General features: G+C 46.7%; 1 protein-coding gene across 1 annotated transcript; it reads right to left on the bottom strand.

Annotated features, from left to right (window-relative positions):
- Positions 1–2,707: 2,707 nt before the first annotated feature.
- LOC127028993 (uncharacterized protein C12orf50 homolog) lies at positions 2,708–7,547 on the bottom strand. Its single transcript, XM_050914672.1, has 5 exons — positions 7,529–7,547; positions 7,138–7,248; positions 6,699–6,902; positions 6,219–6,308; positions 2,708–2,742 (listed from the first exon to the last, which is right to left on the bottom strand). The coding sequence occupies exons 1-5, from the start codon at positions 7,545–7,547 to the stop codon at positions 2,708–2,710; spliced, it is 459 nt and encodes a 152-aa protein (XP_050770629.1).
- Positions 7,548–13,127: the final 5,580 nt, after the last annotated feature.

Genomic DNA, 13,127 nt, shown 5'->3' with positions numbered 1-13,127 from the left:
AAGAAGTGTTCACGCTGCCCAGAGGTCCCCTGCAGCCCACAGAGGTCCACGGTGGAGCAGATATCCACCTGCAGGCCGTGGAGGAGCCCACGCCGGAGCAGGCGGATGTGCCCGCAGGAGGCTGTGGCCCTGTGGGAAGCCCATGCTGGAGCAGGCTCCTGGCAGGGCCTGTGACCCCGTGGAGAGAGGAGCCCACGGTGGAGCAGGTTTGCTGGCAGGACCTGTGACCCGCCACGCTGGAGCAGGTTGTGAAGAACTGCAGCCCGTGGGAAGGCCTCACGTTGGAGGAGTTCGTGGAGGACTGTCTCCCGTGGGAGGGAGCCCACGCTGGAGCAGGGGAAGAGCGTGAGGAGGGAGGAGCGGCAGAGACAAGGTGTGAACTGACCGCAGCCCCCATTCCCCGTCCCCTGCGCCGCTCGGGGGGAGGAGGTAGAGGAAAATCAGGAGTGAAGTTGAGCCCGGGAAGAAGGGCGGGCTCGGGGGAAGGTGTTTGAAGAGTCAGGTTTTCTTTCTCATTCCCCTACTCGGATGTGCTCGGTAAGAACTTCAGATCATTTGCCCGCGTCGAGTCTGTTTTGCCCGTGACGGTAATGGGTGAGTGCTGTCTCCCTGTCCTCCTCGACCCACGAGCCTTTCATCTTCTCTCCCCTGCCCAGCTGAGGAGGGGAGCGATGGAGCGGCTTTGGTGGGCGCCTGGCGTCCAGCCGGGCTCAAGCCAGCCCAGCTTCGAGGGCTGTCCACCGAGGCAGAGAGCCTGGGTACCAGCAGGAGGCAGCTGTCCTGACGGGGGCAAAGCCAGGCCCAGAGAGGTCCCCGCAGCCTGGGGACAGGGCATCCATGCCCCAGGCCCGGGCGTGGGGCACCCCGGAAAGCAGCAAAGCCAGCCTGAGGAAAGGCTGCCAGGCCAGGGCAGCCGCCGCTGTGGAAAGCGGAGCTGCCCCAGGCCCGCGGCCGGGCTGGGCGGCGGAGAGCGGCGGAGCCACCGCCTGGCTGCGGGCTGCTGGAGAGAGGCGCCCGCGCCCCGGCCCGCCGTCCCCGGCGCACAGGTGCGTCGCGGGGCTCCTGCCGGGCGGGCGGCGCCGGACTCCAGTTGCCGTGGCGCAGGGCGGGCGCGGGGCGGCGCAGGCGCAGCTGCGGCTGGGCGCGCGCTGGGCGCTGGGCCGGCGGCGGGAGCGGGCGGCCGGGGCCATGAGGCGGCGGGGCGCGGTGCAGCGGCAGGTGCCGTGTTGTTGGTGACCGAGGGGAAGGAGAGCCGTCGTCCAAGCGGGAGCGCCAGGTGGCCGGGGCGGCACGGGGCCGGGCGGCGGGCGGGAGGGAGGGAGGCAGGCGGGGCGCAGTGGCCGCGGGGGGGCCGGGCCGGGAACGGAGCCGGGCCCCGGGGGAGTGGCGGAGCGGGGGGGAGAGGCGGCAGCACCGACCATGTCAGAGCCGCCCGTGCCGTGCCGTGCCGTCGCGTCCCGTGCCGCCTGCGGGGAGGGGGACACGCGAGTGGCGAGAGGTTTCGCTGCAGATGTGGAGCCAAGTGCACGGCAGAGGTTTGCATAGGGCTCCCCCCCCGCCCCAGCCCCGTGCCCGTTAAATGGGGGCAAGAAAGGTCGTTTGGGAGGCGTTTGAGCTCTGTCCCGCTCTTTTCCTGGCAAGTGCATCCAGGTGTTCACCCTGCTGTTGCGTTTGCTTTTTCTAAGTGTCGGGAACAGTGGGGGCAAGGAGTGAGGCCCCCCCAACGTGACCGCCCTGGGAGCTAGTGTAAAGGAATGGAGCCCAATGCGAGTGCTTTCTTCCCGAGATGTAAAAGCAGTGTTGGGACAGGTTGGGGTGGCATTCAGCTGTCTAGGTGCAGACCTCCACCTTGTGTTTCCCGCTTTTAGTAGCAGCACCTACTGCTGTCTGTCGGCTGCAGGGTGACCTTGAGTGCGTGTGGGTGACTTTCTCGCGTTGGTGTTTGCCTTCAGGATGGAAGAGCTGAAATGATTGCCAGAACGGCAGTACCTTCATTGTCCCAAGTCTGAGTAGCACCACCATCTTGATAACGGTCATGTAAGGGTCCCTCCCTGGGCTGGTTGTGGCTGGGGTAGAGTTCCTTTTCTCGGTAGTAGGTAGTGTGGGGCTCTGCTTTGGCTTTGTGCTGGCCAGAGTGTTGATAATGCAGCCATGTCAGGTAAGGAGAGCGTGTAGAAGGTTCTCATCTTATGAATTGTGAATTCTGCTTTGAGACTTTTGCAAGACGAGGACTTGCGTTGTGGTTTGCTAGCAGAAAGAGACAGCGGCCAGCTTCCAAGCCAAAGTTGACTGGGGAGAGAGGAGGGAGGGGTGATGATTGTACAGGAAAACATTTGCATGCAAACCCAACTGATGACGTGTTTGCAGTGAAACTGTTCTAGAAGCCCTATAGAAGTCCTCCTAGAAGTTTGGACTAGTTGTGGCTGGATATTTGTTTCAGGCCCCCGGATCACTTCTTTCTTTGCTCTTTTTAAGCGGAAAAGTGTTTAGTTGACAGCACTGGTACTAGGTGTTTCACACCAGGATGCTTTTGCCGCCTTGCATTGCACTGGTCTGTGTCTTGCACTAACACGGTGCTGTTGACTTTCAGCTCCAAACCGCAAGCTGGGAGCAGCTAGTCATGATGCGTTTCTGTTGCCATCGTAATAGAGGAAGACACGTGTCGAAATTTTGTAGCGTTGGACTGGAACCCTTCCAGTTTATATGCCTATGTAAAGTGGAAGGCCAAGTCATCTCTCAATCCTAGTGGAGAACGGAAAAGAGGGAGAGAGTTTGCAAAGGGATTGCCTTTGTTCTTTTGTCTCGGAGCATTTTCCAGACTGTCACGTCTTGAAGAAGCAATGGTGTGTTTCGACAGGATTAGAAGTCAGCAATAGAATGTAGAATACTGGACGTAGAGAGGCCAGCTGTAAGGAGCAAGAATCGGTATGAGAACAAGGCAGTAACGTGGCCACGATGAGTTTTGGCAACTGCAACTCTAACTGGAAGGGCGTTAGAGGCAGGCATAGGCAATGCAATTCCTACGGAAAAGGTGGACGGCACCTGCTGTTAGGTAACTGCCTAGAAAGGTAATAAGGAAGATCCATGTGCAGATTTCTCCTGTTGACTAGAAGCCTTGTTTTACTTTCTGTAGTGGCAAATGAGAATTCCTCTCTTGCCTTTTATGTAGTTGATTTCAGTGGTGTGCAGGGTATGGTTGCCTCAGTAAACTGCTGGTTTTATCCCTCTGGAAACTCTGGGGAGCATTTGATCACAGGAAGCACCGATCCCTTTCCGTTCATCTGATTCCGGTCAAGAGTAGTTAACAGCTCGCCGGAATTGTTACTATCTCATTGAGCCATGTATTCTTTGTGTAATCATCGAATCTTAGAATCCTTGAGGTTGGAAAAGACCCTTATCTTTTAGGTGATGACCCTTATCTCCCTTAGGTCATCGAGTCCAGCCGTGAGGTACCTAGCACTGCCAAGCTCACCACTAAGCCATGTCCCTAAGCCGTGTCCGCACGTCTTTTCGATACCTCCAGGGATGGTGACTCAACCGCTTCCCTGGGCAGCCTATTCCAGGGCTTGACAACCCTTTCGGTGAAGACGTTTCTCCTCACGTCCAATCCAGACCTCCCCTGGCACAAGTTGAGGCCGTTTCCTCTCGTCCTGTCACTTGTTCCCTGGGAGAAGAGACCGACCCCCACCTGGCTACAACCTCCTTTCAGGTAGTTGTAGAGAGCGGTAAGGTCTCCCCTCAGCCTCCTTTTCTCCAGGCTAAACAACCCCCGTTCCCTCAGCCGCGGCCCGGCCCGGCCCAGCCTGCGCCCGCTCAGGCTAACTGTGTTGTGGCTCACTCCCTCCTCCGTGGCAGGGCGCTGCCGGTTATGGAGAGGGGGTGTAGGAATCGGAGAGAGGAAGACGTTCTGTTGATTTGAGGTGCAGAGTTTTCTGCAAATAGCTTTACAACTGAAAGATGAGTTCAAACAAGGCAGACTTTTATGCTGGTCAGTTCAATGTAGTCAAAGCTCAGTGGAATTTATTTGAACTAATTACAGTCCTGTTACAAGCAAGGGAAATACTGTACATAAAATAGAAGACATCGTTATTTTTATTAGGTACATTTCTTCTACGTTTATGAAAATACAAACACTATTTTTAAACAGAGATTTCCATTTTTGTCACTTTTGAAACTTTACAGTGTACTTCCTACGTGTTATTTTTGGAATTTGCAATCTTATCATCTTTGGATCTCCGCTTGATAATTTCCGTATTTGAATTTAGATTTTTCTTGTCAGGTGAAGTACTGGCTTCATCTCTTTCTCCTGTCTACGTATCGTTCTCCCTTTCTGTTCACTTCCATGTCTTCCTGGCTCTGCTGTCAAAAGAGATATACAGAACGTTTGGTGCATAGTTTATTGGAGTAAAACTATGTGCTCTTTGAGAAACAATTTAAGCAGTAAACTTTCAACGCTTCCAGAAGCAACAGAAATAAAATATTTCCTCCTAATGTAATTCACCCAGGTTTCAAAATGTTCCGTTCAAGTCTTTTCCCTCTGAAACCTTCCCAAGCAGATGTTTGAGAACGGTGCGGGACTTGCACGAAGAAACCAAAGATGGTAGCAAGCCTGGCGAGGGATTCCAGGAGGTGGTTTTTAGGTGCTTTGCACCCGTGTGGTGCCTCAACAGCATTTGCATCTCAGACGGGAATCAAAAGGGCCTAATGCTGCGTACGGAGTGTTAGTGAGCATCTTCTATAGAAGAAAGTAGCAGTAAAAGGATTCGCCCGGGAAAGAAAGGGCAGTGCTCAGCAGCCTTCCAACTTACCTCTTTGCCCTTTCAGGGAAGCGCTTTCATAGCAAGCTAGAAGGCTAAGCTTGCAAGAACTACGAGGACGCTCTGCTAGCCCACGTTTCGAACTGTGCAACTGCAGAGCAAAGTCCCTGTTAGGTCCGTGGGGGACAGGGAGAGATGGGAGGTAAGAAGGAGATGTCGCACTGAAGCACAGACTGCAGACTAAAGGTTGGGCCCTGCCTCCGAGGGACACGAGAGAGAGGTTCTAATCTCTGCTTTCAGGACAGCTGTAAAATGTATTAATGGTCCTTAGGGTATCTTGTGAATGTTTTGTAGCCTGAGCCCTTTTAGGAATTTGGACCTCGGCTGATCATCGCTCACCTATTGCAGGTGCTTCGCGAGCAATCAAACAGAGAGACAAATAGATCCCGCTCGTATAGTCTCTGCTGTGCTTTGTCGAGTGCGACAAGCCAAAACCCGCTTCTTGTAGCTCCTCACTTTAAAGGCAGGTACGTGTTTTGCTTTCGTATTGGTAATATTGTGAAAAATGAGAAATCACGGCTTAGTTATACAGGCAAAATGACGTGCCAGCAAACAAACGAAACTCTTACCTGCTCTTTCAGACTACTCAGCATCGCTTAGAATCTTGCGGGTTTTGGTTGGTTTTAAGTTTTAAGAGCACTTTTACGTTTTCTAGGTGGGGAGGGACATGTCACTTTTACTGAAGAGACCGAATTGTAAAAATTTCTGTCAAACAGTTACCTGAACGGTTGTTTTAGAGAACGTTTTTGCACGTGGATTTCGTTTCCTCCAAGTCGGTGCATTGTAAGATCCTGAAGTGTATTTGTCTGTAGAAAAAACATACACGTTGTTTCTTAGGTTGAGCTCCCGTTTCAGGAAAGACTCTCTTCGCCTGATATGTGAATTAGATCCTACATTAGCTGAAGTATCAGTGAATGCATCGGGCGAATCCTACACCATCTCTGAAAGACAAGCTAGCATTAAATACAGACTTTCTCTCTAGGACCTCCAAGATCATTTGTAATCTTGGAGCGTTTCCGCGAGGCTCACCAGATCTTCCCAATGAGGCGATTCTGCCACGGACATCCTTGACTTGAACAAAGTGAACGTTCCTGTGTTGAAAGTCTTCCCAAAGGCATCAGCTGCTTTTAGATTAAACTAATCCATAAGCCAATCTCCTGTTTTAGCCCTGCTTGTGAAAGCACTAGATGCAAGGCAGGATTATGTTTTTTGTGCTAGAGAGTTGATTTGGCATCCGAGTAAGCTGCCTAACGACTAACCATTTTCTGTAAAATTTGGTTCAAAGTTAGTATTACTAATACGCTTGTTTTCTGCTAATTGCAGCTGAATTCCATTAACTCAAATTATGAATTCCACAGTAATCCTGACTGTTTCAGTTTATACACAACATGTAAGTATTACCATAGTTTTCGGTTTGGGTCCAAAATCTTCTGTTTGTGTCAAGCTGATTCTTTTGTTTGGAGCATTTCTGGCCATATGGCTCAGGTGCTGCTGGAAAGAAAGGTAGCGAGAATGGTAACGGTTGCTCTTATGACAACAATGCTGATCACTTTTCTTTCTTTTTTTTTTTTTTTTTTTTAAAGCTGCTGTAAATAGTGGGATCAGTATCTTGGTGCACGTCGGCACATCTTTGCATTCATCCCTCTTTGCTGGCAGAGAAATGAATTCCTGCTATGAAGGCGGCTAAATTACTGTTTGTGAATGTTCTGACTCATTTCTGTCTGTGGATACTGCCTCAATCTGTGCTGGATCGAATTTACTCCTGCCCGTATTTAGGCGTAAATAACTTAATATTCCCCTGCAGGGGCAAACCCGAAAGCAGCACGATACAGACAGGTATCTTGGAGGCATCTTAAGGATCCTGGGTAAGCAGGAACCCACCTGTAGATCCATTGAACTTTGGTTCTTGGTTGACGGTGACAGTACGGTAGACGACATATGCTGATCTTCGAGGTTCTGAAGAATTGAAGTCAGTCTTTCTTCCAGCTTCTCTGACGTAAGGAAGAGAAGCAGCAGTTTGATCACCCTGACTTTGACCCCTTTGTTGGTAACTTGGTTTTACTTTGGGGTCTGAAGTGTGAATTCCTACAAGTGAAAAAACAAAGGTAGCCAAAAATGGTGTGCTGTTACTCACAATTTGACCTATGGCAGGAGACTGGAGGCTGGAAGACAAGACGAAAAAAATGTTCTTTGTGGCTAGTCCAATCCACATATGGATTGTCCAGATTTGACACGAAGAACAGAAATGAACTAGGTAGTGCTACATCATCTAACAGTTTAGTAAAGCAAAAGGAATAAGCCAAGTGTTTTCTCCAAATACCTTTGCCTGTTACTGTATTGGGTGAATTTCTTGGCTCCTCAGACATCCACTTCTTCTTCTTCTTGACTTCTGTACAGGGACGGTTCTTCACCAGCTCCGTGTGGTTTGTTTCTGAGGGATTGAAATAACACATATCATACTTAGTTTTTATAAAGCACGCAAAATTTTCTTATCCAAAAATGCCGTGGTGTTTTGAAAACCTCATCTCCCACTCATACAAAGGTCTTCTTGGGTGGAACATGGTTCCTCAGTCACGTCAGTGATAACAGTTTACAGCATGGGCCCACACATAGTTTTAACAGCCAAACTGGCATTGCTGACATGGTGACAAACAGCGTTGCAGAAATACCCATGAATGGCTGGAGATTCAACGTTATTGGATTAGCTTTACCTCCGATGTCAACATACATAAGGACTAAGGGTATACTACTAGAGACGTGTCTTTTTTAGAACTCCACAGAACCATTTCTTTTCCAAAATTAAGCAGGAAACAATCAGTTGGAGTCAGCACAGAGGAATTTTTTTCCCAGTATAATCCTAAAAGCAGCAGAATCATAAACAGTGCTGATGTTTATGATCAATGGTGCTAAACCACGAGAAAGAGTCTCTAGAACATAAAGAGCAAAGAATAACTCCAATGTGAAATGGTGAAGTTTAATGCGTGCCTATACAGTTAGTTACCACGTGATGCTCAGTAATGAGAAGCTGATGCTCAAGTGGATTACCTCCATTTTCAAAGGATCTGCGATCTGTTCTGGGAATACTCTCTGTTGGTACTCGCCTTCCTGAACTCCCTCCTTCTCTTTTTGTATTATGACATTTTGTAGGCATTGTATTGCCATCACCTGGAAAGGCAACAGAAAGAATGTTTTAGGTGCTTGTGTGTAAGCTCAGGGAGTGGCACTGCCATTCTCTTCCTCCCACCTCCATGAGCTAGTGGTGAGTTTAGCGCAATTTCCTTTAACCTCTCGTTTCATATTCTTCTTTCTCTTTGGTTAGTTATTTGGATCCTGTCTAGTGTAACTCGAGCACCTGCTGTGTAACTCTCATGCTCTCTAAGACAAGACCATCAGACACAGGTTAAAGACGACTATGGCTCCAAAGGAAAGAACCAGCAACAAATTACCTGCTTGTTCTTTAGCTTCTCACTTTTCATGAATGATATTTATGAACCCAATCTGATCAGCTTTATGGTATTTTCAAGATGCATGTCCCCATGGTGCCTAAAACCTCAGAGAAGTCAACTGAAGAAATGCTTTGGGGAAACACCTCTGTCCTTTTTTGCTGAATGTATGTAATGATAAATAAAGACACGTATTAGAAGCTACATTTATACGTTTGTTACTGATTCCGCCATCTGTAGTCTAAATATATCTCAATACCTGCCAGAAATTGTTGTTGTTTACACAAACAGTTTAAATGTAGAAATAAGAAGGAAATAATTTTGCCCCATTGCACTCAAAAATGTAGGCTGGCAGAAAGTGTCAGTTGAAAAAGGATGACATGGAGACAATTTTTCCATTCCCGTTTTTTTTTATTAGCACATCGTCCCACTCAAATCTGTTTTACATGACACAGTATTATCAAGATTTTATCCCTGAAATTTACACTACTGTGAAAATAAACAATAATTATTTCTTTTTAAATTACAAGTAGCGGGTCAGATTTCTGCCCAGCAGTTTTTGATGACGGATCTACTGCTTACTCTGGTGTCTTGTTCTATTAAGAACATAGCTCTCTCTCCTAAAATGGAATTCTATGTTACTTATTCAGTAAAAAAACCTAATACAGATTTCTTGCCACTTGCTCAAGAGTGAAGGAGAAATATAATAAGGGAGGTAAAGGTTGATTAATTTGTATCCCTTTGACCTTAATTATGTTGGATAAAGCCCAACATTCAAACCAAAAATGGAACTCTTTTGTTACTATCTTTTAGAAGACACTGAAAGGGGGTATTTATTGAATTTCAGTTGAGATCTAGAAAAGTTTGATGTATTGCTGCATTTTGTCATCTAGACACCCAGGACAGCCAGCAGAGAGGACGGAGCACCTCTGGCAAAGTGACTCATCGCACCTTGCTTTGGCACTGTCTTACGATGCAATAAATAGCCCCTAAGAGTGCCTGTCTCTCTCCATTTGCAACAGAGAGCTTGGATGAGAAATTTAAACTCCATCCCTAACCTTAGCATGGTTAAAATTAGACTACGTCAGTCTTGATCGGGAAGAAAACTTCTACGAAAGACCTCTGTTGTGTATCGCAGGAAAGCACACATAGGGTTAACAGCCCATTTCTACCTTTTCCATCTACAATCGATGCAGGTAGTCACCACGTGTGTGACACTCTCTCCCTCTCTCTCTCTCTATGGGGAAGAATTAATGAAGTATTTTTATGCTCTTTGTACTATGCTATCCTTTACTGTCACGAAATTAAAAAAGCCGGGAGGAAGGGCAACCTATGTAATAGTTTCTCCCTGTAACAGTGATTTTAAAAGCGGTAAACGTTGTTGCAGAAGATGAAAAGTACTTGCCTTTCTGCAAGTCTCGCTCGGTAGCTTGCAAGGGTAATAGCTCCTTTTCCCGAGGTGAAGACCCGCTTTTTGTTGCCTGGTGTTCGTGAGGGTACTGAATCCTGTAATACTCTCCTAAACATACCCCAAGAGGGAAGAAGACGCCAAAGTTTACTATATTGGCAGGATTGCTGTTTAGGAAAGAGTGACTAATTCCATATTTACCAGATTGATAGCATGTTTCCTTTATTGCTCTCTCCTCTTCCATATCTGCAGCAGTCTTAGGCACCCAGTTAGAAACATCTGTAGGAAATATTTTAAAGGATTACTAGACAGCTATACAAAGACCTTCAACAATTCTTAATAATCAAATACCATCATGAATTTCATTTTGGTCACGTTTGGTTTTTTTCCTGACTGCAACCTCTGCTTCTGGACAGAAAAATGATTCCTTAATATTAGGTATTTCCAAGTGCGATGGAATTGCAGTTACAATGCTTATTAAGAAGCTAATGTTTCTCGGTTTAAAATGATTCAAAACCATCTTCAGTACTCATTTTCAAAATGATCCTTCTTTTACACCCAAAAGGAAATCTTCTGATTAAACACGTCACCAGGGAGTGCTTGTCACAAACCCTCTGCCCAAAGTTACTATCCCGTAATGTCTGCCAGCAGAGCTGGTGAAGCGAGTGCTCCTTATCTGTCTCGCTTAAGGCTACTAAGATTAGCAAAGCCCTACTTTTTGTGTTGTTTAAGTTAATGTGGCTTACTCAGGCTGAAACCGAGTTAGGAAGCACTAACAGGCAGGCCTGGCAGCCAACCTGAAGGGCCGGGGGAAAGTGAAAAGCAGCTTGGGGCTGCCTGAGAACTAGCACGGTAATTTGCGGAGTGCACACATGAGGGAAGGGCGTTCTCTCCCTTTCACTCTCTGGGAATGTGCAATTCATTTTTGAGAAAATTTGAGAAATTTTGAGAAATGTTGAAGAGTGTTTGATGGCCACCTGAATTGTGGATCACATCATCTCAACTGTGGATCACATTTTCCACTCTACTTAATGAAAAAGAGGTACGCGAATTATACCACTGTTGAAATACACAGCTAGGCGTTTCACAGGAGTTAGAAAATGTTGCCTCACTCACACCTGGTGACTACCAGTTCCAATATTTTGGGGATTAGCTGGAAGCTCTTTCAAAAACTGGTCAACGACTCTTTTCTAAAAATGTAATGGTCATTATCAGAAATCAGTTGTGAAGTACGTTGCAAGAGTCGGAAAAACCCCTTGTACTTCCTTGTACAAGAAAGAGAAAAACTGTTTACAGTTCTCTTCATCGTCCTCTCCATCGTCCTCTTCCTCCTGTTCGTCGCTGAGGTTTATAATCAGTGGAGGGTGAATTGGTAGTAAAATATGCTGTGGATTTTGAGTGATTCTGGACGATGGGCTGGATGCGGAATCCCTTCTCGGACACCCTGTTGTAATGGGGCATCTGCAGCAAAGAACATCACATGTATTTTGTTAGGAGGGAACTAGACTATCGAATGCAGGTTCAGAGCAGCAGGTATAGTTTTGCAATCATGATCATACTGAAGGAATCCTTAAATAGACAGATTGTGCCTTTTAGGAAGCCTCTTCTGCGGAGGTTGGCAAAAGAGCATCTTCCAGCTCCAGAAGGTACGAGAAAACACGGGTACTGGCTCCTCTGAATGCCTCATCCGTCCACTGCTGAAGAGCGCCTTTTGAAAAGAGGAACATTTGGATCATTCTACGCTCTTTAAAAAAGGCTGGATCTCTCTTCCAGCTGGTGGATAGATTAATTGGAGTCAGTAACCTTCTTTCTTCCAGTGCCTTTTAAGAGGTGTACAACATAGGGAAACATGGGATTAGTAATACCTGGGCTGAAGTGAGTAAATGGGTTTAGGACCCCACCTGTGGAAAATACTTTAAACATGCTGAATAATAGGCAGGCCTGTGTCGCTCCCCATGGCATCCCCTTTGAAGAACTTCGCAATGCTAAGCACAGGATTGCCCATTTGGAGCTGGCAGACCTTTTTTTCCTGTCAAAATTTTCTGAATCACAACTCTCTTTCCCAAGTACAAAATGTAGATTTTGAGAAAGAATACGGAGTTCATGAAAATAATTCACACTTCACGAGAAGAAAATCAGAAAAGATATTGTTTTTCCTTAGAAATGTATATCTCCCATAATGTTTGCAGCAAAACTATTTCAGTACTGGGATAGCATTTTCTGAGCATGAGGAAATGCAACGGACTGAAAATAAAAACGGTGCAAAAAGGTGAGTCTGTCTGTATCGTTCAAGCTGACCAGTTTTGCAGCTATAGATACAATCGGGGTTCTGTGCATTGTATTAAAAATATTGAAGTTGGCTATTGTTTCCAGTTTTAAAGAAATGAGATGAAGCATGGGCATCTTCTTTTATTCCAGCTGTTGCATCTCTGACAAGTCATGCTGACTTGCTCTCGCTCCTGCTTCCGCCCGATTTCTGACACCTGCCTTGGTTCCCTGCCCTGGACTCTTACCCTGTTCCAGGTTCCAGCTGTCTACCAGGACTCCTGGTAGACAAGAGCTCCTCTTAGAAAGGACTGAGGAAAAAAACCCAACTTAGAAGGGTGGGTTTTTTCCATCAATAATCTGATTTTCAGATAGTGTACTGCCTTGCAAACTATGACTGTACTTCAGTAGCCTGCATGCGATAACGTTCAAGCCTGAAAAATTTATTCGAAACGATGAAGTGGAAGTGCACCTGCACACACAGCCCTGTAATCTGATGTTGTCTACAGAAAGGGTGTCTCATCCATAGGACAAGCTGGGCTCTATCAACAGATACTGCTACTCGTGGCCCTGCCACCCTCCTCACCCCTTAATGTATGTTACGTAAGCACTGCGAAAGGACGTTTTTTGCCTGCGTTACTGGACTTTACTTCTAGTGAAACAACTTCGTTGAGAAAGATATTTTTACTCACTAGGTGGTAAAAACAGTCCATTTATATTCCGAGGTCTGCTGTGATGGAATGCGCAGTGGATCCTCATGCATCCTATGGGTTGCCTTTCCCAGAAGCAGGCGATGTTACTGTACTTCTGCTGCAGGAGAAAACAGTTTTCGGCTCTTGTAATTGTAACAATCGAAATGGACTCAATGGATTAGCACACGGTGTACTGCTGTGAATATAAGACTAAGGTTTTGTGGGACCACGTTCTGCTGTTTTAGAAGATTTAAAGTTACCTTTAAAGTTATCTTAAGCTCCAGATAACTCCAGAGCTATCTTGAGCATCGCTGAATTTCAAAACAAGGAAAAAATCTTTTGTTGCAATTCCCATGGGAAACATCAACTCGGCAGAAGAAAGTCACTTTTGTTTTCAGACTAAACAATGTGCTTGAGGGGACTTGCTCCTTTCTGCCTTTATTTCCATATCTCTAAATCTGCCAAACAGATGCGAACATCTCCCCCCTCTCCATAATGAGGA

This window comes from Gymnogyps californianus, unplaced genomic scaffold (genome assembly GCF_018139145.2).
Source record: "Gymnogyps californianus isolate 813 unplaced genomic scaffold, ASM1813914v2 HiC_scaffold_55, whole genome shotgun sequence".
In the NCBI taxonomy this organism is placed as follows: domain Eukaryota; kingdom Metazoa; phylum Chordata; class Aves; order Accipitriformes; family Cathartidae; genus Gymnogyps; species Gymnogyps californianus.
Note: the sequence above shows the minus strand (reverse complement) of the source record. Positions and strands in the feature narration are given on the sequence as shown.

Excerpts from the sequence above, each read along its gene's own strand:
- LOC127028993 (XM_050914672.1), bottom strand. Across the intron at positions 6,903-7,137 it reads CAATACAGTAACAGGCAAAG|GAATTCACACTTCAGACCCC; the intron begins GTATTTGGAGAA and ends TTTCACTTGTAG. Across the intron at positions 2,743-6,218 it reads GACCCAAACCGAAAACTATG|GATTGAGAGATGACTTGGCC; the intron begins GTAATACTTACA and ends GTTCTCCACTAG.